The sequence below is a fragment of the Gymnoscopelus microlampas genome (assembly GCF_963454915.1).
Source record: "Gymnoscopelus microlampas genome assembly, chromosome: 7".
Taxonomy (NCBI): Eukaryota; Metazoa; Chordata; class Actinopteri; order Myctophiformes; family Myctophidae; genus Gymnoscopelus; species Gymnoscopelus microlampas.
In genome coordinates, this window is record NC_139944.1 from 50,581,632 (window position 1) to 50,608,974 (window position 27,343).

At 42.7% G+C, this 27,343-nt stretch overlaps 1 protein-coding gene across 5 annotated transcripts; it reads right to left on the minus strand.

The window, feature by feature from the left end:
* Positions 1-788: 788 nt before the first annotated feature.
* On the minus strand, positions 789-25,321 carry hipk1b (homeodomain interacting protein kinase 1b). 5 transcript variants are annotated; one of them, XM_084061215.1, is made up of 19 exons: positions 24,931-25,321; positions 21,798-22,139; positions 19,463-19,923; positions 15,523-15,714; positions 15,243-15,424; positions 14,252-14,375; positions 13,929-14,048; positions 13,046-13,132; positions 12,200-12,384; positions 11,335-11,488; positions 10,981-11,149; positions 8,895-9,013; positions 7,374-7,508; positions 5,029-5,186; positions 3,796-3,870; positions 2,906-3,061; positions 2,056-2,285; positions 1,708-1,817; positions 789-1,472 (listed from the first exon to the last, which is right to left on the minus strand). In XM_084061215.1, exons 2-19 carry the CDS (start codon positions 22,132-22,134, stop codon positions 825-827), a joined length of 3,642 nt encoding a protein of 1,213 aa, XP_083917341.1. In that variant the 5' UTR covers positions 22,135-22,139; positions 24,931-25,321; the 3' UTR covers positions 789-824. The 5 variants fall into 5 exon arrangements, with proteins under 5 accessions (XP_083917341.1, XP_083917340.1, XP_083917339.1 ...); XM_084061214.1 differs by having other exon boundaries at positions 3,796-3,867; positions 5,029-5,189; XM_084061213.1 differs by having other exon boundaries at positions 5,029-5,189.
* Positions 25,322-27,343: the final 2,022 nt, after the last annotated feature.

Genomic DNA, 27,343 nt, shown 5'->3' on the forward strand with positions numbered 1-27,343 from the left:
CATAGGGATAAAATATATATAGGTCAAAAAACAAAGAGAGACATGATTTCCCCTACAGGAAAAAAATAAAATGATAAAATATCAAATAATACTAAAAAATAACATCACAGAACGTTAAAATAGTCCCAAAAAAAAAAGGAGCAAGTAAAACTAGCCGGAAGTGAAAACACTGCCTCACAGTTAAAAACCAGCAATGATGAAACATGTGACCATCTTTAAAATCTGCCATAATTGCTCCAGTAAAAGTCTAAAAGTCCCCTTGTGATAGATAGCACACAGGGGGGGGGGGGGGTGGGGGGGTGTTGTCAAAGGAGAAATCCGGACAAGCCTTTTTCTTACCTTTATATGACGTTATTATATCCCAGGACGACTGATACAGCGGAAACGTTTCATTCTAAAAACGTGACCGGATGGTCCGTGCGCCTTTTTTTTTGTTTGTGAAATCTAACGTTCATATTGACAGAAACCTCGCCACAGTGTTATTGTCCCAAAAGGGCCGCCGTAGTAATTACAAGCAGACTTGGATAGAACGGGTGAAATCTCATCTTGCGAGACTTCCGGAGGGGCGCATCATCTAACTCAAACACTTTGGAGGCGATTTAGCGCACGGACCATCCGCTCACGTTTTTTAGCTGCGGTGGACTCTGGGATGGAGTTATGAAAGTCTTCTACTGTTGCCACTCGTCCTCCGATATAACATCATATATAAAAGGTAAGAAAACGGCTAGTCCGGATTTCTCCTTTTAAACGTGTGAGCCATCATTGTGACGATAACGGCTCTTTAATTCATTCATAGGTAGGGGTACTGTGGCTCTTTAATTCATTCATAGGTAGGGGTACTGTGTCAGACGCCTAGGGCTGAGCTGGTAGGCGCCGTAGGCCTCGGCCCGCGGCGTCACGCTGACGTAGGGCGAGCCCACGGCGGCAAACTGGTGCTGGTAGGCGGCGGGCAGGCCGTGCAGCAGGCCTCCCACCACGCCCACGGAGGAGGAGGAGGTCGTGGTGTGGTGGTCCTTCCGACCGCCGGCCCCGGACGAGTCTCCTCCTCTCCGGGACGAGGAGGAGGAGGACGAGGCGTACGAGGCGGCCGCCGCGTAGGCGGCGGAGGAGGGGGAGTGGTGTCCGTGGTGGTGGGCGTGGCCGTGGGCGTGGTGGTGGGCGTGGTGGCCGCGCCCCAACAGGTGCTCCATGGCCTGCGAGGCCGAGGACAGGGCGGCCGAGGCCGGGTACGTGTAGAGGCTGGGCCCCACCACCGCCGAGGGGGGGACCACCACCCCCGCCGAGGCCAGGGCCGACACCTCCTGGAAGTTATAGTGGGAGGCGGCGGCCGCCGCGGCAGCGATGGCGGCGGCAGCGGGGGGGAAGGTCTGCTGGCGGCGCAAGGACGACGAACTGCCGTGGTGGTGGGAGGAGGAGGAGGCTCCGCCCCCTACCACCAAGCGCTCCTGAGACGAGGACACCACCGGCTGAACCTGGGAAACACACAGGGGTATTTATTAAACCTTCATGGATAATAGAGTATGCACATGCGTCACTTTTCCACCGGGGGGAAACGTGACGAAACTTCACTTTAGGCGAGTGTTTCTACATTTCAGTATAGATACTTTTACTTAAGTAAAAAAAATAGAGTACTTTTCCCACCACTAGGCTTCGTTACACGGGGCACAAGATAAAAAAAGAACAAAAAGGCGAGGAGAGCTTGTTCACCTGGCTGAGGTTTAAAGGGTGAGACTGACTCGGCACCAGTCTCTGCCGCTCCATGCTCTCCCCGGAGCTGCAGGGCTGCCTGGCTGATCTCTTTGGCTTCATGTAGCTCACTGGGAACACAACAAACAGTTCACATCATTTGGTTATTGGCAATGCTTTAAAGACTTTATTAACAGTAAACAGTAAAAGCCTTCCAGTTTGTATTCAACTTCTTTTTAAACCAAGAGAAGGAAAGTATAATTTAATGGGTTAAGCCCACACAAGTGTGTTTTGATTTGTTGTAAACAAAGACAGAAAATAAACCATTAATTCATTCATTCATAATTCAACATCCAACAAGATACTCACAGGTGTCAACCAGGCGTGCGCGGGACGCCGAGGAGCCCCTGTCCGACACGTGGCCCTTGACCGAAGGCGCCACCACCGCCAGGGACTTGGCCTGGCGCGAGGGCATGGCGCTGACGGACAGGTGGTGGTGGTGGGAGCGGGGCAGGGGGGTCAGGGGGCTGGCGTTGGACGAGTCCGAGTCGTGCAGGGTCACGCAGCTGATCACGTTGGTCCGCTGGCTCAGGCCCACACTGCGTGCGCGCGCACACACACACGAGAAACAAGGATGTCAGTGGACTGCAGCAAATTCATGGACGGTATAGTGCATACATGGACAACTGGCGGCCCGGGGGCCACATGCGGCCCCCACCTTCACTTAATGCGGCCCGCAGATTAATATCAGAATACTGATATGTTATTGATTTCAGCTGTTACAATTCCAAACACGCTAACATGACCCGCTTTAATTACTTCAGTCTATATTAGTAGCTTAATGACTAGTATTAAAATGCTATTATTAGTAGCTGCAGACATACTGGTGGGGGTCAATGTTAAGTCAACCTGTTTATACCCCACAAAGATGTCCGCGCTACCAAATGACACTTGTTGACGCCCCCACTTCAGGATTCTTTTGGTACGCACTATAGACCAGTGGTTTTCGACCCTTTTCATATCAAGGTCCATTATTTATTCTGCATTTGAGTCTTTCCCCATGTTGCCTTTAATGTAGGCCGGTGCCTTTTAAGTGTGTATGGACTGTTTCAAACGTGACCTAAAATAAACCTAAAAACTAAACAAATCTAAAAGGAGGGTATTATGATTTATAAAGTTATTTCCTGTGTCGAAGGAAAGGTTAGGTCGTCCTCCTAACCTGCCAGGGTGGAACTTGGGCTCGTCCTCCGTGTCCGTGTCGCTGTGAATGGTGATGATGCTGACCGCCGGGCTGGGTGTGTCGGAGATGACGATTGGCTGGGACAGAGTGGCGCTGCAGTTGGGCAGGCCCAGCAGCGATGCAGTAGACATTCCCCTTGAGAGAGAGAGACAAGAACATGTCAGTGGAGTTTGAGGTCCAGTCCAATGTGACCTGGGATTTATTAGTTTGTTTATCTAAAATAATAAAGATTTTTTAAATTTGACTTGTATATTAAACTTTGTTTTAAATGAATAAAATGTAATTTTGTCCAATCTGTATGGTAGAATATGTTAATACAATATAACTTATACAATTGGGGTGGTTGTATTTTGTCTCCCTGCTCTTCTATTGAGACATTCAGATCGTGTCAAAAGGTCATGTCTCACCTAGACACAAGATCTGATATGAATTTTGACCCGACAATTTTGAAACAATTTTGACCGGTCAAGATTAATTTTATCCCCCCCGAGCAAGCAGGCAGGCTCTATTAGCGCAATGATAAAAAATGTCAGCACTTGCGCAGGAAACCGGGTTCAAATCCGGGATAGAAGAGGAAAGTTACGTAGTGCATTAAGTACTAGTCCACACTTTTTAAGTACTAGTCCACACTTTTAAGTCATCAAACAGAGCAGTCTCTCTTCCAATCCTCGTGTCTAACAATCCAACTAAAAAGCAGTGGTTCTCAAAGTGACCCCCAGGAGACCTTGAGAGGTTTTTTTTACAGGTCTGTCACTCTGACAGTGTACAAAGGGAATGATTTGTATGCTCTCAGAGTCATTGGGGGGTCCTTTGAAAACTACTGAACTAAAATATCCATGTATGGTGAAAGCAGAAGGCTGGTTACCAACCTGTTTTTGCTCTCGCCACGTCTAGCCTTGACCTTCTTCCTCTCCTGCTGAGACCGGGCCTGGTTTGTGCTCCTGCTGAGGGCAAAAGGTCAAGATGTGAATGTTGTCACCAACTGACAGATGGGACAGCACTGGTAAACTGAGCTCTTCTAATGTAGAGCCGCACACATGAAAGGCACTATGGGTGTGTGTGTGTGTGTGTGTGTGTGTGTGTGTGTGTGTGTGTGTGTGTGTGTGTGTGTGTGTGTGTGTGTGTGTGTGTGTGTGTGTGTGTGTGTGTGTGTGTCTCTCTATTATTGTGGATCAAATAATATTTGGATAAAAGTATAGTATATATGAGGCTGAAGTGGTTAATTGGTGTTTTGTAATAATAATCTAAATCTACAACGTAACTAGTAACTTTCAAGTTTCAAATAATTGTAGTGGAGTAAAACCTACAATATTTGCCGTTGCGATGTAGTGGAGAAGAAGTAAAAGTATAGAAAATTGGAAATACTCCAGTAAAGTCAAAGTTTTACCTAAGTACAGTACTTGAGTACATGTACTTAATTACTTTCCACCACTGCACACACCACCGTCACATTGTACAGTTATGTGACACGGGCGTCCTCTATCTATGCCTGGGGCAAAGAGCTTAATATGCGTGCTATCTAATGACACAGACACTATAATTGCAGGGTAAACAGTACATTTGCATAAATGCTGCTTGTGGTGCGGAGATTATGCATCTACGTATTATTATCAAGCATTCCAATGCAACACAATCCCCCCCCCGGAATGTGTGTGCATCTGCTGGGAACTCCTAACGGCTTAGAACAAGCTCCCTAAATCTCATAGAGTAAATCCTGTTGGGAGACAGGATTACTTTCCTAGGTTCAGAAAGCTGGTCAATGATTTCACTCCTATGCCTACACAAATTATTATTATTACAAATTTTCCCCCGTATTGCAGGTTTACATGGAGACGCGAAAAGGAGCGTTTTCAAAGATTTCCACTCTGGAAGGGGGTTTCACTTTTTTGCGAGTTCAACTCCAGAAAATGCCGTTGCCGTCTAAACGGAAGGCGCACCTGATATTTTATTTTGCTGTTTTCTCTAGAGACCGCTGTCGCTAAGTATATAGGGGTTTAAGTGGTGAAATTAAACCACTGTGGTGTGTGTGTGTGTGTGTGTGTGTGTGTGCCGTCTTCAACACGGGGGCCCTCTAGAATAGAGAGAACAGCTAGTGGACTCACCTCCAGCTGTGTCCCTGCTGGACGCTGGCGTCCGACTGATGCGTCTCCAGGGGCGATTCGGCGACGGCCGACTGGTGGGCGGAGCTATGGATGGCCACACCCGGGACCTGCTGCCACGAGGACGGGATAAGGATCTGCTGGGTGCCGGTGGGCCAGGCCTGCTGGAGGAGGTGGAAGAACAGGCGAATCCACACTTCAATATTAACGACACAACACAGAGTACTTTTGACACCCAACGTGAAAACATTAACGATCCCCACTGCCGGAACGGGCCAGGCAAGTCGAGCCATGCTGATAAATGACAAACAAGGAGCAGAGAGAGAGACGAGCCAACGGCCATAACCTTCTCTACTAGCAAAAGCACGAAAAAAAGCTAGAGAAGCGAGCACAACTTTTGCCCAAAGCCATTCCTTTATTAGAAGCAGAGCCCCTGCAACAAATCTACCACATGACACCATGCATGGCAATTTCTTTTGACAAGTGAAGCACCAAAAAACAATCAGCTCAGGTGAAGACAAGTGTAGGCAACACCATGGAGCCTGTTAAAGAGAGAAGAGCCAGTGAAGAGATTAAGCCTAGTCATTGATTGGCCCCACACTGTCTGTCTTGTTGTTGACAAGCTGTCTGGGGGGGGGAAATGGCATGCTGCAATATTTTGGGCCCGGGGGCCAGAAATAAAAAAAACATTTATGTTTGTATAAAAAGGGTCAAACAGAGTGTGGTTCTAAATGTTACTTCAGTAGGCCGCAATCTCCTTCACACTGAAACCAAGGAAAAGGAGGACTGAACCAGAACAATGAGGCTGCAAGCAAAAGCAACAGACCAAGTCATCGAACGAACACATGCTCTCTCCATGCTCTTCAGCAGACCTATGGGAAAGAATGGCGTCGGGAAGGGACGGCAATGTGACCATGGTAAAGACAGACAGAAAAAGAAATAAAAAGGTTTTGAGTAAATATATTCTATATCCAAAATATGCATGTGTGACCTGTGATTATTTGCCAGACCCAGAGGGTCGGCCTACATGAGGCTTTGTCCCTATTTCGTCCATATATGGGGATAAATGTCTGTCCATCTTTTGTCCCTCTTTCGTCCATACATGGGCATAGAAGGGACCTCGCATGACGTGACTTCGCATGACACGTCATGCGAAGTCCGGCCATTCAGATTTCAACCACTAGGGGTCTGGCAGTCCAGGTCTCCTGGTTCCCTTGTTTAGAGCTACTATTAAGAATACCATGATTGATGTGACATTGTAAAAAAGTACAACTATAGTAGCCTATATTTTTGGTTCATCTGCCTACGACCCAGTCGACGTTAACTTTTTTAGTTTCGTGCCATCTTTGGCCAATCGATCACGTTTTCTTTGACTCCAACTTGTACTGTTTGGGTAGCGAATGAGGCAGGAAAAGGCAGAAGTGAGGCATTAAAATAAGATTAGGGAATCGAAAAAACTGTAGTTTGACACGAGGAGAGGAGGAATGGTTGTAGTAGAGGTCGGAGGGGGAGGGGGTAAAGAGAGAGATGGTGTTGTTAGTGTTAAAGAAAGAGATTAGAGCCAGACCGATTATTTGAAGCCAAAGCTTAAAAAAAATAGCAAATCTACAAGCTCACAACACGTCGCATTGCGACATGTTGTGAGCTTGTACATCGGGCAATTTTGAAATGTTTTGAATCAGGCTTTAAGTGGATAAATAGAATAACATTCAGTTTGGTATTTTTTATCTGTCAAAAACACATGTGTTCGTTTGCTTGCTTATACGTTAAATGTCCTCAACTAGAAAATGTTGTCAACGTTTTTCAATTTGATTAGAATATCAGTCAAAACATCAGTAATCGGTGGTCTAGGACAGTGGTTCTCAACCAGTGGGTCGGGATCGCCAGGGGGGGTTCCCACATGATTTAGGGTGGGTCCCCAGATGACAGTGAAGTGACAATTTAAGGACTTTCAATACATCCAAAGGTAATCAACAAACTATACTATAAAAACTGGTCAAACATTGGCCAAATCGTCAAATAATATGAGAAAGGGAACATGATTGAGAAAATAGCCGATCTACAAGCTCACAACGGCTCGCATTGTGATCTTGTAGATAGGGGTTCCCTAGTTCAAATATGGTTATTTTGGTGGGTCCTCTCCCCAGTTCAAGTATGATTATTTTGGGAGGTCCCCAGTTCAAATAGGATTATTTTGCGGCCTGAAAAAGGTTGAGAACCACTGGTCCAGGACTTTCCAAAAACAAATCTGACCCAAAAATGTGTAGTAATCGGTCGGGCTGTAAAAAAAGAAGAGATAAACTGTATAATGCGAGTCTCTCTCGGGGCAAGTCAGTGGTTCGGTTTACCAGCACTGTGGCTGTGTGCTCCAGGAGGGTGGGTCGACCCACCCCAGCGCCCAGCCCCAGGGGTAGAGAGTACTGGGGAGCTATGCCTGCTGAGGGGGGGTGCAGGGTGGCCACCATCAGAGGCGTACAGGAGCCCTGGGGGGGGGAGGAGGAGGATGGAGGGAGGGGCGGACATGGTTAGGAGCTGGAGGAAGAACATCAACCTTCCAAGGCTGTAATTTGAGAGGGCTATAAGGGTAAAAAGGTCGATCGGATCGGATGCAACGATGGGCTTCCTGTTCCGCTGGCGCTCTGGACACCTGAAATATGTAGTGTATATCGCTGCGGTCGGGGCAGAAACCTCTCATCTCCATATTAGACCTGAGGCGATTCTTTAAAAAAATCTAAATCCTAACAGTTTTTTGGAAAAAAAACGAAACTTTTTTTTTTCAAGATTTTTCAAAAATAGCCAAAGAAATCTAAAGTGACACAGATGCGTTCCAGGTCTTAAAGGGTTAACTTTTGGTGTTTTTTTTTTCCCGTAAATTAACACCCTGCTTGATCATACTACAACGTCACACAAAAAGCATCAAAAAGCAGCAGATCTGCAAGCTCGAAACGCAGCGCTTTTGAGCTTGTAGATCTGCTGCTTTTGCCATTTTTGAATTTGAATCCTGCAACGTCACAGTTTCAGAAATATGAGGTTTCCAACCGACAGAGGCGATACAGTATGTATCATGTGAACGGAACCACATTGGAAACACACTCCAGCATTGGAAAGCAAACTGACATATTTACTTCAAATCAAAACAGCCATAGAACTGATGTCCATTTTACAAGTGCATTAATCAGTATTCCTGTGTATTATTAACTGCAATGTGATCCTGGTCCATCATGGGGGGTTGGCCCGGGTGGGTGGTTTCACTGACAATTAGTTTTTAAAATGCCCTCCTCCCGTTTTCAACCTCGACACATGAAGGTATTCAATTACAAAAAGGAATTTGTAAAGAAACCGAAACTTTAAACAAAATAGAAGAAAACACTTCAGTTTTCTTCCACTGGGGGTAACAATGCCTCATTCTCCACATCCAACTGCGGCTCAGTTAGCTGGCAAACCAGGAGAAAAACATGTGAATTGCGCCAAAATGTGCAATGCAGCATTTTATTTTATACTTACAGCAGGCTATTCAAAAATTGCAGACATACAAGCTCATATAGCGCATCACAAAGCTATGAGCTTGTAGATCTGCTACTTTTTTTTTCATCGTGAAAATTTGTGCAAATCTCTGATATATATATATATTTTTTTTTTCTAAGCACTTTTTTTTTTGCTCAAATCTTTGCTTCTGGGGGTCCCTGGAACAAAAACAAAATGTGAGATGTGGGTAGGCGGCCGAATGCATATCATTTTGGGGGTTCTTGACAAAGTTTTGAACACAGCTAATATAGCATCATACGTTTTTCAAAAAACTGTTAGAAAAAAAACGGCCTCAGGAAATGAATGGGTTAATGGGTGAAACAGGTGATGTTGAACCATCGTACCTGTGTGAGCATGCTGGGCTGCAGCTGTAATGACTGGGCAGACTGGCTCTGGGGAACCACAGGCACCGAGCTGTCCATCCTCACTGGGAAACTGGAGTTCTTACTGGAGGACTGCAGCCCTGGAAAAAGAAACAAAAACAACTTAGTCAGCTTCAGCCTATCCATGACATTTATTAACTCATTCACTGCCAGACTTATTGCTGGCCGCGTTTGCCCACTGCCAGAGATTTTTCATTGAAAAAAAAAAAAGTACTCAGGAGCTGAGATATAGAATTTTTAAGCTTTAAGTTAACAAGGAAGTGGATGGGAGTGTTTTCCTTCGAAAAATCATATCTCCTTGGTCTTTGGGTAAAAAAAAAAAAAATGTTTTGAAAAATTAATAATTACGTTTTTTACGTCAGTGGCAGGATTGGTAAACGGGAATAATTACGTTTATTACGTCAGTGGCAGTGTATGAGTTAAAGGGGTATTTCACTTTCAAACATGTTTGGGGGACATTCATTTTATCAGACACGCCCCCTATCTATATAAACCCATTTTAGCCATGATAGATTCTTTGAAAACATCCGTCCTTGGTTCTGGTGACTGATATTGTCCTTCTAATACGTGAGGAGCAGTGTTTTTTCAGTTACTTTTTGTCTCCGCCAGAGGTGGAGAGTATGTTTTCGTTCTTGTCCTTCCGTGTTTCCGTCCGTCTCAGCCAAGCTAACATTGGTCAAGCTTCACGTGAGACGTGACAATATGTTGTCACCAATGCTTTTGATTGGCTAGCGAGACGCATGACGAAATAAAAACCTATAAATAGGTGTGTCACTTCAAAAAATCATTTATATTTTTTGAAGTGAGCTTCCATCAGCCAAGCTAACATTGGTCAAGTGACAAGTGACAATATGTAATATAATTAGGTAAGACAGGATTAATCAGGAACAGTACTGGCGGAGACCTGTGCTCCGAGGAGCACATTTTCTAGTTTAATTTATTTTAATATATTTTTTAGAAGATGGGGAAAATGACAAGAGAGAGAGATGGGGAAGGACATGCAGCAAAGGGCCTCGGGTCGAATTTGAACCCAGTTTGGTCTGTGCAAGGACCGAACCTTAATGGAATGCCCTCTACCAGTCATTACTATTGATTGTATTACATTTGCTAGTGGTAAAAACAGCAGGCAGGACATCGACATGGGCTTTTACATGTCACCTATCTAAGTAGGTCGGGAGAGGCTTATTGTCGGTATCAACCAAATAACACGCAGGAGTCTGTCCCCATTACAATGTGCTAGACCCCTGGGAGATGGATTGCTGAGGTGGAGCGCTACACCTACCATCAGCTCCCAGTACTTACCGCACGACTTACCACACCCAAGCCGTGCTACTCATACGCCGAGGTTGGCGGTGCCCGGGATCAAACCCATGACCTTGTGGTCTAAAGGCGAGAGCTCTACCGACTGAGCTATACCCGGACACCTAACAACGACAATAGTTAGACATAGACAATAGTTGAACACTCTGAATTCAAATAAGATGAAGTCTTTTGGTCCAAATGGATGGACACACTTCACAGCAGTGTTGATTTCGTCGACTAAAACTGTAACGAAAAATGTACGTTGATTACCTTTTGTCACTGACAAAAACTACATAAAAACTAAGCTATGATGACTAAAACTGAGACTAAATATATTGACAATTTTGTCAACAAATTAAAACTAGACTAAAATGTTAGTGAGGGACTAGTGAAGAAGATATCCAATAGAACCCACCCGAATGTTTGGTTGGTTTTCGCTCAGGTGTTGCGGTCTGAAAATAGCAGATCTACAAGCAGCGTGGCGCGTTGTGAGCTGGTAGATCGGGTATTTTCAGCACGCAACCAAGTGTAAAATCAGCCATTACGACGTCATCAAGGTACCGCCAAAATACATGTTAGTCGACTAAATCAACTGTAGATTTAGTCGACTATAATCTTATGATATTTAGTCGACTAAAACTAGACTAAAACTAAAACATTTCAGGTGACTAAAATATGACTAAAACTAAATCAAAATTTTCTGTCAAGATCAACACTGCTTCACAGAGCCGTTTATCCTCCTCACCTTGGATGGTGGAGGGAGGGCAGACTATCAGGGTCTGCTGGAAGGGTTCGGGGTTGCGCGTCTGAATGGGGACGCTCTGCTGAGCCAGCCCAGGAATGTTGATGGTGGCCTGCTGGTACAGAGCTGGTTGGTAGTTGAGCAGAGGCACCGCACCCCCGGCTGAAGGCACCTGTAGAAACGGGGAAAAGGATAGAAATACACTTCTGGTTAACACCAGAATAATCATAATAACAATAATAACGTGTAATAAAGCAAAAATAAAATCTCATGACAGAAACCCTCTGTCAGGCCAAGTCTTAATCTGTGATTTGTGAAACAGCATGAAAGGTTGAAGGAAAGCAGAATGAAGCGTGCCTGGTTGTGCTGGTTGAGCTGGCTGCTGAAGGTGACGGTGAGGTTTCCGGCGGCGGCGCTGGGCACAGCGTTGGTGGAGTACAGGGACTTGCTGCTGTCGTAGGTGGAGCTGCGGCGCTTGCAGATCTCCATGTTCTGGAAGCACGACTTCACACTGCGGAGGGACGCAGAGAAAGAGACAGAGAGAGAGAGAGAACATTGAGTTTCATTGAGAACATCATCTACAAATTGGGACAGTAGTGATGGTCTTTCATGTTGCAATGGTTAACCCCTTAAGTCAGTGGTTTTCAGCCCTTTTCATATCAAGGTCCATCATTTATTCTGCATTTGAGCCACATACCACCATTTGATGAGATTTAGACTCTCAGACCCAAGACTTAGAATATTTTGTTATCGCTGGATACGATTTTGTCCACAATTCCATGCTGTTCCATTGATGTTGGTACCAATAGGAGCGATAACAGGCAAACGTTGATCAAAATAACAATTCTTTAATTAAGTAATGCACATTTGGTTTCATTTTACACTCTCAAAGGTTAAACATCTATAAGGGTCAATTTGGTTACCAACTCTCCATCATTTAGCTGGAACCACTGGTCCCCGGACCACTGGTTGAGAACCAATGCCTTAAGCCCCATATACTTTGTCGTACAACAAATAGCGAAAATAGTATATCATCGCTGTTGGGTGGAAACCTCATATTTCCAAAACTGTTACTTCTCAGGATTCAAAAACATCAAAAGTAGAAGATCTGCAAGCTCTACAAGCTTGCAGATCTGTTACTTTTGATGCTTTCGTGTGACGTTGTAGTATGATCAAGTAGGGAATTAATTTTACGAAAACATTTGCAAATCCCCACACTTACTGAGAGCTGTGTGGGTAATCCATGAGGTGGCTCATTGTGACAAAGGGGTGACCCAGCGTCTTCGTGGGCGTGATCCTCTTGTCGGCGTCCAGTCGCAGCATCCGCTTCAAGAGGTCAATGAACTCACGCCTGTCTGCTTTCTCAGCCAGCATCTCGGTCCCCTCCAGATGAGAAGACAGGTTGACCTGGGAATGCGTACAAAATAAACAATACTGAGATTGGTGTGGTCCAACAAACTGTGGGGAAAACATCTGTTACTAATAGTATCTCTCATATTGTGTATCTAAAACAAATTTTGATTCAGTTGTTTCAGTCTTTTGAATAAAATGTAGTTTTAGTCATATTTTAGTCATCTGAAATGTTTTACTGTTAGTCTAGTTTTAGTCGACTCCTAAATCTACAGTTGATTTAGTCGACTCAAATGTATTTTGCCGGTGCCTTGATGGCGTCGTAACGGCTGATTTTACACTTGGTTGCATGCTGAAAATAGACGATCTACAAGCTTGCGACGCGTTGTGAGCTTGTAGATGTGCCATTTTCACACCTGAGCTCAACCAAGCATAAAATGACTTGTCTTAGTTCTACTGGATCTCTTCTCCACTAGTATCTCCCAAACATTTTAGTCTAGTCTTTATTTGTTGACGAAATTGTCAGTATATTTAGTCATGGTTTTTATGTCGTTTTCGTCAGTGAAAAAAGATAGCCGACAGACATTTTTCGTCTTAGTTCTAGTCAACGAAATCAACACTGATCTAAAAGAAACATCACTTTGCTAAGTCAATTCAGATTTCCGCCATGACACTTCTGTGTTTTGGGATAAATGAATAGAAAGAAGAGCCAACATACCTGCATCATATCATCCAGACAGTTGAAGATGTACTTCCTGGCTTCCTTTGACTTGATACCCATCTCTACCTCGTGCTCTGATGGGGTCTGAAAGGCAAAGACACCGTTTATGGTGATCTGGTATTAGCATTTTTCCACAATATTATTTTAAACAATAAATATTTAACCCAACAAATATCTGTACAATAGGGGTATATATACAAATAAATACAGCAAATTTTACATTTTATCATTGCGCAGACATTGCCACATTTTCCGGCAGACCTTGATGGCGTTGTAATGGCTGATTTTACACTTGGTTGCATGCTGAAAATAGCCGATCTACAAGCTCACACGTTGTGAGCTTGTAGATAAGCTATTTTCAGAGCGTAACACCCGAGCGTAACCAAACATAAAATGACTTGTCTTAGTTCTACTGGATCTCTTCTCCACTAGTCCCTCCTTAACATTTTGGTCAAGTTTTTATTTGTTGAAAAAATGGTCAATATATTTAGTCTTCGTCTGTAGTCATCTTAGTTTCTATTTAGTTTTCGTCAGTGAAAAAAGGTAGTCGACGAACATTTTTCATCAATAGTTTTAGTCGACGAAATCAACACTGGTATGTATCTACCTTGAGTCTCCAGAGTGGATAGCTATAGGATCTGTCTACCTTGAGTCTACAGAGTGGATAGCTATAGTATCTATCTACCTTGAGTCTCCAGAGTGGATAGCTATAGGATCTGTCTACCTTGAGTCTCCAGAGTGGATAGCTATAGTATGCATCTACCTTGAGTCTCCAGAGTGGATAGCTATAGTATGCATCTACCTTGAGTCTCCAGAGTGGATAGCTATAGTATGAATCTACCTTGAGTCTCCAGAGTGGATAGCTATAGTATGAATCTACCTTGAGTCTCCAGAGTGGATAGCTGGAGTCGGGGCCTCTGTTGAAGAAGCGGCTGGTCTTGGTGCCAGCGCTCAGCAGGTACTCAGCAGGCAGGCCCTGGGTCTGGGAGATGTAGCGGATCTGGACACAAAACAGTAACAATCAGCACTAGAATAAGATGTAAATCGTCACCCCAGCCTTGGAAAACGGCTAAGTGATATTGTGCCCACCCCTGCTTTATAAGCTAGAATTCCTCTCGAGGCAAAGTTGACTTCATTTTTCCTCATGCAAGATATAGAGGCAGCCTGAAAATCACAAATGGCTTTGTGCATGATGGTACCAACCTGATCATATTCGGAAGCTCCAGGGTAGAGAGGCCAGCCCAGGAACAGCTCGGCGATCACACAGCCCAAGGACCACATGTCAATGGCTTCACAGAACGGCAGGCCCAAGATGATCTCTGGAGCTCTGAGATAATAAAAAGATCCAAGATTATCCACTAGTACAGAAGATGAGACACTAGCAATATATCATTGTGAGAACACACTGACATCCAAGCACTCTCTTATTCTTTTGAAGCCCTTTTGGTTTTATCGGTGGAGTATGTAAAAAAAACACTTCTTTCCAGTTTGTTAACCACATGAACCCTAGTGTTCCAATGCTGGGCATGTCATTAGTAGGCAAAGTATAGACCCCAGTCAACTAAGTATATCGGGTAGAAACCTCATATGTCCAAAACTGTTACTTTTCAGGATCAAAATGTTAAAGTATCAGATCTACAAGCTCAACACACGCCGCTTCGCGCCGTGTTTTAAGCTTGTAGATCTGACATAGTAACTTACTATCAATAGCTAAATATTGGGACAGGGAGGCCACTCGGTGGGAGAAAAGTGACAATGCAACTAGAGATGTACCGATATACAATTTTTTCCTTCCCGATACCGAATACCATAACTTGCGTATCGGATCCATTTGTCTTGAAATTAAAAAGTTTGAAAACCACTGATCTAGGAATAAATTCCATTCATACTTGTTACAGCTACAAGTTATTAAAATAATAATGTAAATAGTACAGTAAGTGTATAAAGCAGTGCAGCATCAACTGAAGCATTCAAAATACAAAATAATCGATGACTGTAAATTAAATATCATCATGTGATAAATTACATGGTATCGGAATGGCATACTCGCCGATACCGATACCAGCATTTTAGTGAAACAGTGAGACTACAGGCCATTCATATGAACCGTCTCTTCCTATATACAGTAGCCTCAATGTACAAGCCGGATGCTAGCCCCTTGGTTACAATGCAAACTACATAACCGTGCACCGACCTGTAGTAGCGGGACTGCAGGTAGGTGGAACAGACGGCCTTGGAGACGTGGCTGGCTGAGCCAAAGTCAATGACCTTCACTCTGTACGGCTGTCTGAGGGGGTCCACCAGCATGATGTTCTCGGGTTTCAGGTCTGCATGGATGAGACCCAGACTCTTCAACTTCATCAGAGCCGTGGCCACCTAGTGGAGAAAACAAACAAGGTTAACACGGACAGCTGAGAGCGATATGACAATAACAATGACTACGAGAACGCTAAAATCTAAAAAAAAAAAAGTACCTGTTGTAGGATGGGTCTGATGTGCCGGAGGGGGAGCGGGCTGAACTTGCTGTGTTTGAGGAAGTCGTAGAGGTTCTGCTCCAGCATCTCGAACACCAGGCAGGTGTGGCCCTTGTGTTGGAAGCACTCGTACGAACGCACAAAGTTGTACTCGTCCGCGTTCTCCGCACTCAGCCGGTTCAGGATGCCCACCTGTTGTGCAAGGACAAGGAGCAACACAGTGTTTTAATATCATGTACAGGACTCATTCACATCCATAAGCTTTCCAAACAAGTACAGGTTAACGACACACTTTTTCTCAACACTGGGTCGAGACCCATTCAGTAAATGACTAGTAAAGTACTAGTAAATTATTCCTTTATTTTTTCCTACATTTAGTTTTTTATTATTGTTATTTTTAAAGTTTTTTTTCAAAACGATTTTATAAATAAAGAGGGAATATTATTTTTAAGAAGTAGTGAAAATAGCAGATCTACAAGCTCACAACGAGGTGGGGCTGACAACGTTGTGTGAGCTTGTAGATCGGCTATTTTCACTAGTTTGTGTTCCAGGGAGACATCAAACTTCTCTTTTGGGTCTCGAGCTAAACCTGTTTAGTTAACACATAGTAGACACATAGTAGACAGTGAAACCCCTCAGTTTTTATTCAAAAGCTGCAAATCCCTAACTTTTATGTGTATGAATAAAACATTATTTGAACCAACAGGCGTGGCAGAGTATGTTAATACAATATAATGAACACAACTGTGGTGGTTGGAACTTGGGTCTCCCTACTCTTCTACTGAGGAATTTAGATCCTATGGTGTTCGGTTAACTTCGGTAGAGTGCGATTACCGATTTAAATCGGCCGATTTTAGCTCCTAATGACTCGATCGGCCGTTACCAAATTCCCCGATACGGAAATCAGATCTTTTATTTAAAAAAAGCTGCACCGTTTACATCCAAAATAATGTGCCATTTTAATTAGGAATCGCTCTGCATTGTCGGAGGCACTCTAGAGCTTGCCTGCATTCCAAGCATTCCAACACGGAGCTGGTGTGAAACGTAAACAACAGCTCTCGGAGCAGCACATGTCCTGTCTGCGTGGTCGCGATAGCAATGGCTCTCATTTGGCGGTTTTTCATTGTGTCAGAGACAGAGCCCAAAAATGCAGTTTGCAACACGTGTGGAGGTATTTCTCCAAATACTTTCAATACAACCACCCTCATACGGCACAAGAGGAATAAACATGGAAAGGAGCATGCAGACTACTTGAAGCTAAATGAAACGAAAATGAAACAAAAATGTTTGCTTGCCTTTGAATTTAATTTAAGGTTGAACTGGTGTTTGGACTTAAGATATTTATTTTATTTTGATACCTTATAGGCTTGCCGTTAAAATGTGTTCATATCGGGACTGCAGTTCAGATGTTTTATTTTATTAAACACTGTTTGCTTTTGAATGTTGAGTTTACTGTAAGATTGGACGGAAGTTCAGACTTTATATATGTATTTTATTTTGATATACCTCATGTAGGCTTACCTTTGAAATGTTAAATTTAGAGTTTAATTCATAAGGAGACTGATGTTAATTCAGTTCAGACAACATTTTATTTTGATGCACCTTATGTAAAAGTTTAATTTAAAGTTAAATTCATATTGGGACTGAGGTTCAGATCAGAAGATATTAAACCATATGTAGCCATTATCATATAGATAATAATAATTATGGAATGTCCTAATTTGATTTTCTTTCACTACACCTCAGGTGTAGGTTAAGATTGTTTTGTTTGTACTGTATTTTAGTTTAGTTACTGTAGTAGCATTCAACCCTCTCTTCATTCAACACTTTGTCTAATATATTGAAGCATAAAGCTGATATACTGTACTGTATAATATTTGGAGCCCGCTCCTATTCAAGGTCAGGTTAATGAATAATGATCGTTTAATAAAAGGGCAAACTAAGCTACAAGTCAGTGTCATCAATATGGTATGGGTAAAGAATGTTTATATTCTTAGATCAATGGTTCTCAAACCTATTAATTTCAAGGACTCCCACAACTGTGAGAGTACAAATGGTTCCATTTGTACTCTCAGAGTTATGGGAGTTTTGTACAGTCTCAGAGTTAGAGACATGTATGGGTCCATGTGGTTCCATTTGTGCACTCTCAGAGTTAGAGACTTGTAAGGGACCATTTGGAACCCCCTCAAGGAACCCAGATGGTCCCTGAACCCCACTTTGAGAGAGAATTAATTCATTTTAATTACACACTAGTATCGGATACTATTATTTAGTATAATAATTATATTGCAAAATGCTCTTTTATTCTGCAGAAAGACACCGTTTTGCAGTTAGTTAGTACAAGGGTTCCAAACCTTTTCAGGCTGTGGCCCCCCAAAATAATCATATTTGATCTGGGGACCCCAACCCTGACAAGCACTTGGAATTGTAGACATTACATTTAGTTTGACTCGGTTCCACAGATAAATTTTGTGGAAATAGCCGAACTACAAGCTTGTACAGGCTTGTTGATTTGATCATTTGGCCTATTTGGTGTTAAAAAGGTCTTAAAAGTCATTAAATTGTAACTTTAGAAATGTGCAGATACCCTGTATACACTTATACTGTATGTTGGTCTGTTTGCTATTGAGTGAGAAAACAATGTTGCACATTAAGCTAATCATCTGGGGACCCCCCAAAAATAATGCGGGGCCCCCCACCCACAGTTTGGGAACCACTGAGTTAGTACACAGCAGTTACAGCTCACCATCAACTACCTTGAAGGGTCACGGTATCTTATTTCCCCTCCAATTACTTTAAGGCAGAACTGCTGGTTTCAGCAGGTTTCAGAGTTTGTAGACATGCTTAAGTGTAACCTTATACGTCGGGTTAAACCCACGGCTTAATCTCTTCCTCAAACAGAAACACAAATCAACACACTGGTGTTTTAAATCAGTGGCTCTCAAAGTGAAGTCTTTGCAAGGGCTCCAGGGTGTCCTCAGCAAGATTTGTTAATAATAAAGCATCACATTTTAACCACTGAATCCATATTTTATACGTTGGCTATTGTAGAATAGCAAACGACAAACTCGCAGCGCGTCCCTTTCGTGCCGCAAGCTTGTAGATCTGCAAAAAAGAAAATGTGTGCAAATCTTTGAATAAATATATTTTTTAAAGCGAACATATTTATCTTCTAGCTTCTGGGGGTCCCTGGAACAAAATATTTTGAGATAGGGGTCGGCGGCCAAATACATGGGGTCTATACTCGTATAGCAACATTTGTTTTTCAAAAAACGGTTAGGATTTAGAAGATATTTCGGGCTCAGGTCTTAACCCATTCAATCTACAATCTTCTAAATTGTAACAGTTTTCTGAAAAATGAATGTTGCTATATGAGTATAGACCCCATAATCTACAAATGTCTTCTAAATTGTAACAGTTTTCTGAAAAACGTATGTTGCTATAATATCAGTGGTTCTAAAAAGAAATCATGTCAAGGACCCCCAAAATTATATGTATTTGGCCGCGGACCCACATCTCAAAATATTTTGTTCCAGGGACCCCCAGAAGCAGAGATTTGAGTTACAAATGTTCGCTTTAAAAGTATATATATATATTCAAAGATTTGCACAAATGATTTTTCAAAAATAGCACATCTACAAGCTCACAGGAACTTGTGCCTATAGAGGGAAAATAATTTATGCCTGCAAATAACCGCCATCAGATTGAAAATTGCCTAGCCTTAATAATCTCCTCATGAGGACTGATAATGGTGCATCTTCAAAAAACAGAACCATACAAAGCATATTTGAAAACAAAAAGTTAATCTAAGGAGCAACTGTGTACTTGAATCTGCAGCTATGCCGCGCTATGAGCTTGTAAATCTGCTATTTTTTTAGTAGCCAAAGTATAAAATCTAAAATGACACAGATTCGTTCCAGGTCTGAATGGTCTTAAATACCTCAATCTGGCCCTGGCGCGCGTACGACGGGTGGTTCTTGAGGATCTTGATGGCCACGATCTCGTTGGTGCCCCGCTTCCAGCACTTGGCTACCTGGCCGAAGGTGCCGCGGCCCAGGAACTCCAGCACCTCGTAGCTGCAGGACACGGAGCACAGGATCTCGTGCTGCACCAGCTGGTAGTCGCCCTCGCCGTTGGAGCTGCTGCTCTTGGTGGTGGGCGCCGAGTTGGGGATGGACTGGCCGGTGCCCGCCCCTCCTCCTCCCCCTCCGCCGCCGGTGCGGGTGGAGTAAGCGGCGGCGGGCGCCGACAGCTCCTCCAGGATCTGGACGCTGCCGCACCCGCTGCCGCCACCGCCGTTGGCACTGCCCGCCTCGCTCACCTCCTCGTTCTTCCTCTTCTGCCCATGCCGATGGTGGTGGTGCCCCCTGGTGGTGGTGGTGCTGCCGGACGACGAGGTCTCTGCGTGGGAGGTGGGGTTTAACGAGGCAACGGTTATTGTCGTTAACTAAGAAAACCAAAAAAATAACTCAAACTCGTTCACAAATAATCTATGCCAGGGGTCTTCAACAGGGGGTCAGGGACCCCTAGGGTTTTTTTTTTTACTTGAACCCTAGCATCTCTTTTCTGAGGAGAACTTTAGCCAAAAATACGATCTAGCTCACAACGATCTAGCGCTGCGAGGCGTTGTGAGCTTGTAGATCGGCTATTTTTGGCAAAGAGCTATCGGTGTAGAGGGAAAAAAGAGCAGACCACTTAAACAAAAAAGGTTGAATCTGAAACACAATTTTATACAATATAGAGGGGGTCCCTGCTTCATCTCTCTCTCAGCTAAGGGGTCCTTGGGCTGAAAACGTTGAAGACCCCTGATCTATGCAAAGGAAATAGTCGCACATCCACTTGGTTCAGATGCAGGTGCTTTGGACAGTGACAACTGAAGCAATCATGAAAAAAGTATTTCATGAACATAAATCCCACACACCGCTCTTGCTCAGCAGCATCAGCTTTGATGTTTCGGTCCCTCTTGACCTTCATCAAGAGGTCCAGAGGGACCAAAATGTCTGTCAATTTGAATAAAAGCTGATGCTGCTGAGCAAGAGCAGAGTGTGGGAGTATTGGTCAATGCAATGTTTTTTTCATGCTTGCTTCAGTTCACAGATAATACAAATAAAAACAAGCTTTATACCAAAATAACACAAAAACTAACAAAAATCATGAGAGAATATTTGCTTAGTTTTAGTCTTTGTCAATATTTCAAACATAACCCTAATATTTTCAAACATTTTCAAAGAATCTTCAAAAATTGTGAAAATAGACAATCTTTTTGAATCTCACCTCAGACAAATACCTCAGATTACATTTTTTTTTAAACTAAAACTAACCAAAACTCAAGCCTTTTCAAAAACAAAAAATTAAATGAACTAGCAATTAAGGCCACTTCACACAAAAACTAAATCAAAACAAAAAGTAAAAACTGCTCCAACACTTGTTTATTTTGTTTGGTTGTTTGTTTATTTGTTGTTCATTGTTTTGATGTAATGCGTCCTTGGGTTCATGAAAGGCACTATGTAAATTCAAGCTATTGTTATTTTATTATTAAAATTATAAGACACTCTTGATGAAGGTCCAGTGGGACCGAAACATCACGTCAATTTGAATAAAACTGATGTCAGCAGCAAGAGCAGAGTGCAGGATTTTTGTTCATAAATGTTTGTTCATGATTGCTTCATTTGTTACTGTCCAACGCACCTGCATCTGAACTAATATTTTCTTTGCAAAGATTATTAAAAGGTATATTAAAAATAATTTAAAACTGTAATAACCTTTCCACATTTGGTTGATTTTTGGAAGTTTATTATAACCACTGTTTCAGATGTCATAGAATCTGAGATACCTTTTGACCCCAGGATTTGGATATTGGGTGATGTCAGTTTAATTCATGTGAACTTTCACAAGAGGTATTTTGCTTCACTTGCCAGCACGGCTGGGGAAAAAAAACATCCTTGTGAATGTATGTCTCCTTACAATGTACAATGTAAGGAGAAAACCCGAGACCTATAACCAAATTTGGGGCTCCTTTCTCGATATTTCGCCTTCACTAACTCCTCTTGGTTGAGGTTATATGTTCCTATTACTGCAAAGGTTGTTGTAGTCAATGATGTTTATTGTGCCATTCTGGGGTGGGGGTGGGTTTGGGGGGGGGGTTTTTTTTTTTTCGTCTTGTTTTTTCTTTTTTTTGTATTGTCTATTTTCTTGTCTTGCTGTATAAAATGTAAAATGGATGGATGTACATTGTACATTGTAATCTTAAGAAAAAAAACAAAAACTGTACTAACCTTGGTACGAGGCAGTGGAAGTGGTCTGCTGCTCGTTGCTGACGCGCCTGCTGGAGCCTCGGGGAAGGCTGCCCGTGCTGTCGGCGGCGCGCACCACCACCTGGCCCCGGGAGCCCGGCGCCGCGGGCGGGAAGACCAGCGCCGGGGCGAAGGGCGGCACGGCGGCGGCCATGGCCGGCGCGAAGGCGTACGCCGACTGGCCACCGCCCGCCATGGAGCCGTAGGCGTCGCTGGTGGACACGTCCCACACGTTGCTCTCCACCTTCAGCTTCTTCACGCGGCAGAAGGCACTGGACGAGATGGAGGGAGGAGAGAACACCTGCAGCTGGGAGCTCATGTTGTCTGTGTGTGTGTGTGTGTGTGTGTGTGAACAGGGACGACAGCAAGAGGAAGAAACATTTTAATTCATTCTTTATTATATCACTGCTTTTGTGCCGGGGACCCCCCCTTACATATTTCATGTATTCCAAATAGATAGATACTTGTAACAGATACAATACAGGGGTTGCCACTAGGGTCTCAGAGGCACTTGCCCATCGGGCAAGTACAGGTCATGTTCTACTTGCCCAAAAGGTCATGCCCACTTGCCCGAAAAGTTAAATCGTCCATTATAAAATGATGGGTAAAATTTGCACGTGTTGAACAAATTAATGTTAAATCCAATCTATACGGAGTAGTGACAGTCACTTTGAAAAAACAGAATGAGTGCAACTGCTAGTTGTAAAAAGGTAGCATTGTTCTTCATGAATAGCCAATAATATTTAATGAAGACGGAATGCACTTGCCCGTCGGGCAACCTGAAAGCAAACTCCACTTGCCCGAAGGTTTTTCCACGGGCAGTCGGGCAACCGTTAGTGTCAACCCCTGCGATACAATAAATGTATTGATACTTTTACTTAAGCAAAAAAAATGAGTACTTTCCCCACACACACTCTTTAATATCGCATCAAATAAGAACTGTGTTCCAAAAATAAACAAATGATCTGATTTGACCCTTAATGGATATGAAGCATCAACTGACGGTGAGAAAACGCTAATGTTACTGCCGAATTAGTTAAATTATCGCCAGGAACAGACTGTATCAAATATGAGTGACTGACTATCATAAACGATAAGACCCTGACAATATCGCAGAGACAGTTTGTTTATTTTTGGACCACAATTCTTATATGAGACGATTCTAAGATGACCCGATGTTATTCTCCATAGAGAAATTACTTTAAGACCCAGGGGATAAACAAGTGACGTCAGGACTTCTGTACTCTATTCATGCACCACCTAGCACACACACACACACACACACACTTTCAGTATCCGCTCTAGACCGGATCTGCAACCTGCAAAGCAAATCGACCCTAGTCTACACAACACATAGGACTATATGGACCCAGGAGAGTATAGAAGACCGATGTCCATGAGCAAGACAATCCACCACACCACAGCACACACACACACACACACACACATTACACATACATCCAGGGCCAGCAGCTACCATGGAGATCTACACATTACATGATCGGGAGGATAATGTTACATGATGACCTAGTAACTTCACCGAGCCACGGCTTTAAAAAAAAAAAAAAACAGGCCAGTGTTTCCTGTAGCTACCAGTGGTGAAAAAAAGTATTCACATTTTTTACTCAAGTAAAAGTATCAATACTGCGATATAGAAATAGTACTCTGTTACAAGTAATAGTCCGGAATTAAAAATTTCCTTGAATAAAAGTACAACAGTATTGGTATAAAAAAAAAGCCAAAAAGTACAAAAGTAAAAAAATGACTCAATAAGCAGAATGTCCAATTTCAAGTTTTGTATAAATGTATTAAAAATGTTTTTAAAATAGCAGATCTACAAGCTCATGAGCCGCCTTGTGAGCTTGTAGATCGGCTATTTTCAAATGGGCGGAATGCATACAAGGCTGAAGTGGGTAATGTGTGTTTTGTAATAATAAATACAAATCTACAAAGTAACTAAAGTTTACAAATAATTGTAGTGGAGCAAAAGTACAATATTTGCCTCTGAGATGTGGTGGAGTAGAAGTAAAAGTGCAGAAATTTGTAAAAAAAAATACTCCAGTAAAGTAACAAATACCTCAGAAGTGTACTTAAGTACAGTACTTGGGGAAATGTACTTAGTTACTTTCCACCAGCTGTAGCTGCTAAGAAAAAGGCTGGGCTCTGGGAAATGGGGCTTTGGCCTGCAGGTTTTGATAGACTAGTAAAACAACATAGTGCATAAACAAACAAACATCACTCTATAAAAAAAGCATAATACAAAAACAAAGCAACATTAGATCTACAATGCCTCATCTAAAAACGTATCGACTGATTTTTTTTGTATCTGTAGTTACTAAAAAAAGACTGGGCTCTAGTGGGAAATGGGGGCTTTCTTTTGGCCTGCAGGTTTTGAGAGACTAGTAAAACAACATGAATCTATAAACAAACATCACTCTATAAACAAGCATAATACAGAAACAAAACAATATTAGATCTACAATGTCTCATCTATAACGTTTAGACTGATTTTTGCTGTAGCTATTAAAAAGGACTGGGCTCTGGCCGGGAAATGGGGGCTTTCTTTTGGCCTGCAGGTTTTGAGAGACTGGTATAAAACAACATGAATCTATGCACAAACATCCCCCTATAAACAAGCATAACACAGAAACAAAGCAACATCATCTGCATAATGTCTAATAATAAAACGTATCGACTGATTTATTTTCTTTTAACCCTGTGTTTGACATGTTACGTCACACCGACTTTAATCTAGGTATGGTATCACCACCAACCAACCAAGCCCTAGTTCTCATTCTCAACCAAAAGCTTTCAACAATCGATTTAATGCAATCTGTACGTGTAAACGTCTATTACACATCTATTAACACGTTACTAAACCATGTAAAATTGCAGTGACGTTAGTGTTTTAATTCTAAAAACATGTCTACATATATAAGCCATAGACACAGAAAACAGGAATCGCCATCCATTGCTCGCTAACCCAACGGTGGCTAACGGCAAAAAGAAAAACCCAACCTAAATTGTTAAAACAAGTTGTTTCTTCCACCTACAGTTCAATTCAACCCAACAAAAAAATATATAATAACCCAGCAATATAAAATGTCAAACATACCGGGGGTCGTTGTGTTGGTGTAGCGTCGAAAAAAAGCCGTCTTGTATCTTGTATGACACAGGTTTAAATCCCACTGCAGCAGCAGAGCAGTATAGTGTTGTAGAAGGAGCTAAGCTAACCGTTAGCTAGGCCTGCATTGTCTGTCTATGACTCTATGCTAGTGGAAGCACAGGGCAAGCTCGAGCGCATTATTTCTCTACTTAAAACATTAAAAAACGACTAGTTTCTGTGTCTCCTGTGAGCCAGACGGAAGGTCTCATGGTAGAAGCCGACAGACATCTCCTGTAATCACCATAAAAGCGGTGATTTTAGCGGCGTTAAACGGCACTTATTCCCCCGTTTAGTTGGTAAAAATCGACTTGGTCTTCGGGGAGAGAAATCCACTTCTCGCCGGAATACACCACCGTCAACGGGGACGCACTATTCCTTTGGTGTTTCGCCCAGGTGGGCGTGGTTATGTGCCTATATATGGCTCTGCCCTAACCCCACTGGTTGGTTCCCAAACTTTCTTTTTGTCGTCACCCAAAAGAGAAATTTGATGTCTTCCCCCGAGCCACAAACTAGTGAAAATAGCCAGTCTACAAGCTCACAAAGAAGACCTTGTAGATCTTCTATTTTCAGTACTTCTAAAGTGTGTTTTTATGTAGATTAGATTTTTTTAATGAACAATTGTAAGAAAAAAAAACAACGATAAAAGCAATAGAACATCTTTTAGAAATATATATATTTAAAAAAAAAAAAGAAGTACAAAAAGGGATATTTTTACATGTGAGTCGCGACCCATAAAACGGGTCCCGGCCCACTGTTTGGTAACCACTGCTTTAATCTAACCTCAAAACCACGCCCACCTGGGCGAAGCACCTGGGAAAGAGAGAGAGTCCGACCGTCCAACACGTCCTTTAGCTTATCAGCTGCGCGAGCGAAACTCACGGCATTTCCGGTAGTTTACCGTAATTGCCGCGCATTTCCTGTAAATTACCGTAATACCCCCCCGGCCCCGTGCGCTCACTCCTCTGCTCCTCTGGGTCAATGAGGAGGAGGAGGGGTAATGATGACAAATCTCCATCTATCTCCATAGGTGACCCCAATGGAAACAAACCATAGGCTTTCTTGGGTTTAAAATCCTCTTAGCAGATTGTGTAACTGTACTTTCTTGTGCTTTTTTTGCAAACTGCTAAAAAAAAAAATCAATCAATCAATCAATCAATCAAAACACTTTACAAATATTCAATTTGTTTGAATGATAGGCTTAGGCTACATTACACACACACACACACACACACACACACACACACACACACACACACACACACACACACACACACACACACACACACACACACACACACACACACACACACACAGATTTTAAAATGTAATTATTACGGGGCCAGGCTTCCAGCATGGACCCGTATTGTTATTCTGATTATTCCGTTTCTTCTTCTGCCACTTTTGGCAGTTCTGGCTGAACCGTGCAGTCGCTTTTTATGAAACTCGGCCATATGATAGATGGTCATGAAAAACGATCAAGAAATAATTCTCACAATCTTTCGTCAAAAGGTGGCGCTATAGCACTCAATTGAAAAATGCCAACTTTGAACAGGTACAACTCATGCCCTGTTTCACCTACAGCCATGAAACTTCGATGCACACATGCGTCTCCTCATGCTGAACAACTTTCACACTCTGACTTTTGACCTCTGACCTTTAGATCTCCCACCATTTTGAATTATATGAAAAACAGTTAAAACCTATCTCCTCCTGGGATTTTTGAGTAATCTGCACGAAACTTTTTACACATGAACTTTGGACGTATGCCAAAAAACGTTTGCAAAATATTTTCCATAAGTGAAAAAATGAAGCTTTAATGAGCCAATGAATATTGCAGGTTTATGACAATTATTCATCTGCCCCTAACACATACATGCAGACGTACCATTCTTTGAAACTTTGCAGAAATGTAAAGGGCCATTCCAAATATCACTGAAACCAATCTTACTCCAATTGGTCAAACGGGGGCGCTATAGCAATTTTTTGAAAATGCAAACTTTAAACAGGCAAAAGTCATGCCTCATTTGGCCGACAGCCATTAGACCTGCTTACACATGTGCCTTGACTAATGAGGAACACATCTATCACGTTGACCAGTAAGCACCGCCCTTAGATTGTCCGCAATCTTGAGCAGTTTGAAAAACACTTAAACCCAGGATTTTTCAGCTATTTGCGTGAAACTGTATCATCTGTGTGATCTCCTTTCACAGGTTTTTGTCTGTTGGTGGCTTCTCGCTTAAATGTGTGCCCCACAACCTGAAGGTCACCAGTTCAAGCCTCACTTGGTGCAGACTTCATCTAAGTTGCATTTCACACAACATGACTATCAATGAATACATCTGCAATTGTTAAAGATAACATG

Excerpts from the sequence above, each read along its gene's own strand:
- hipk1b (XM_084061213.1), bottom strand. The coding sequence starts at position 22,134 with ATGAGCTCCCAGCTGCAGGTGTTCTCTCCTCCCTCCATCTCGTCCAGT. Across the intron at positions 19,924-21,797 it reads TTCCACTGCCTCGTACCAAG|AGACCTCGTCGTCCGGCAGC; the intron begins GTTAGTACAGTT and ends CCTCCCACGCAG. Across the intron at positions 9,014-10,980 it reads CCCTCCCTCCACCATCCAAG|GGCTGCAGTCCTCCAGTAAG; the intron begins GTGAGGAGGATA and ends TTCTTTTTCCAG.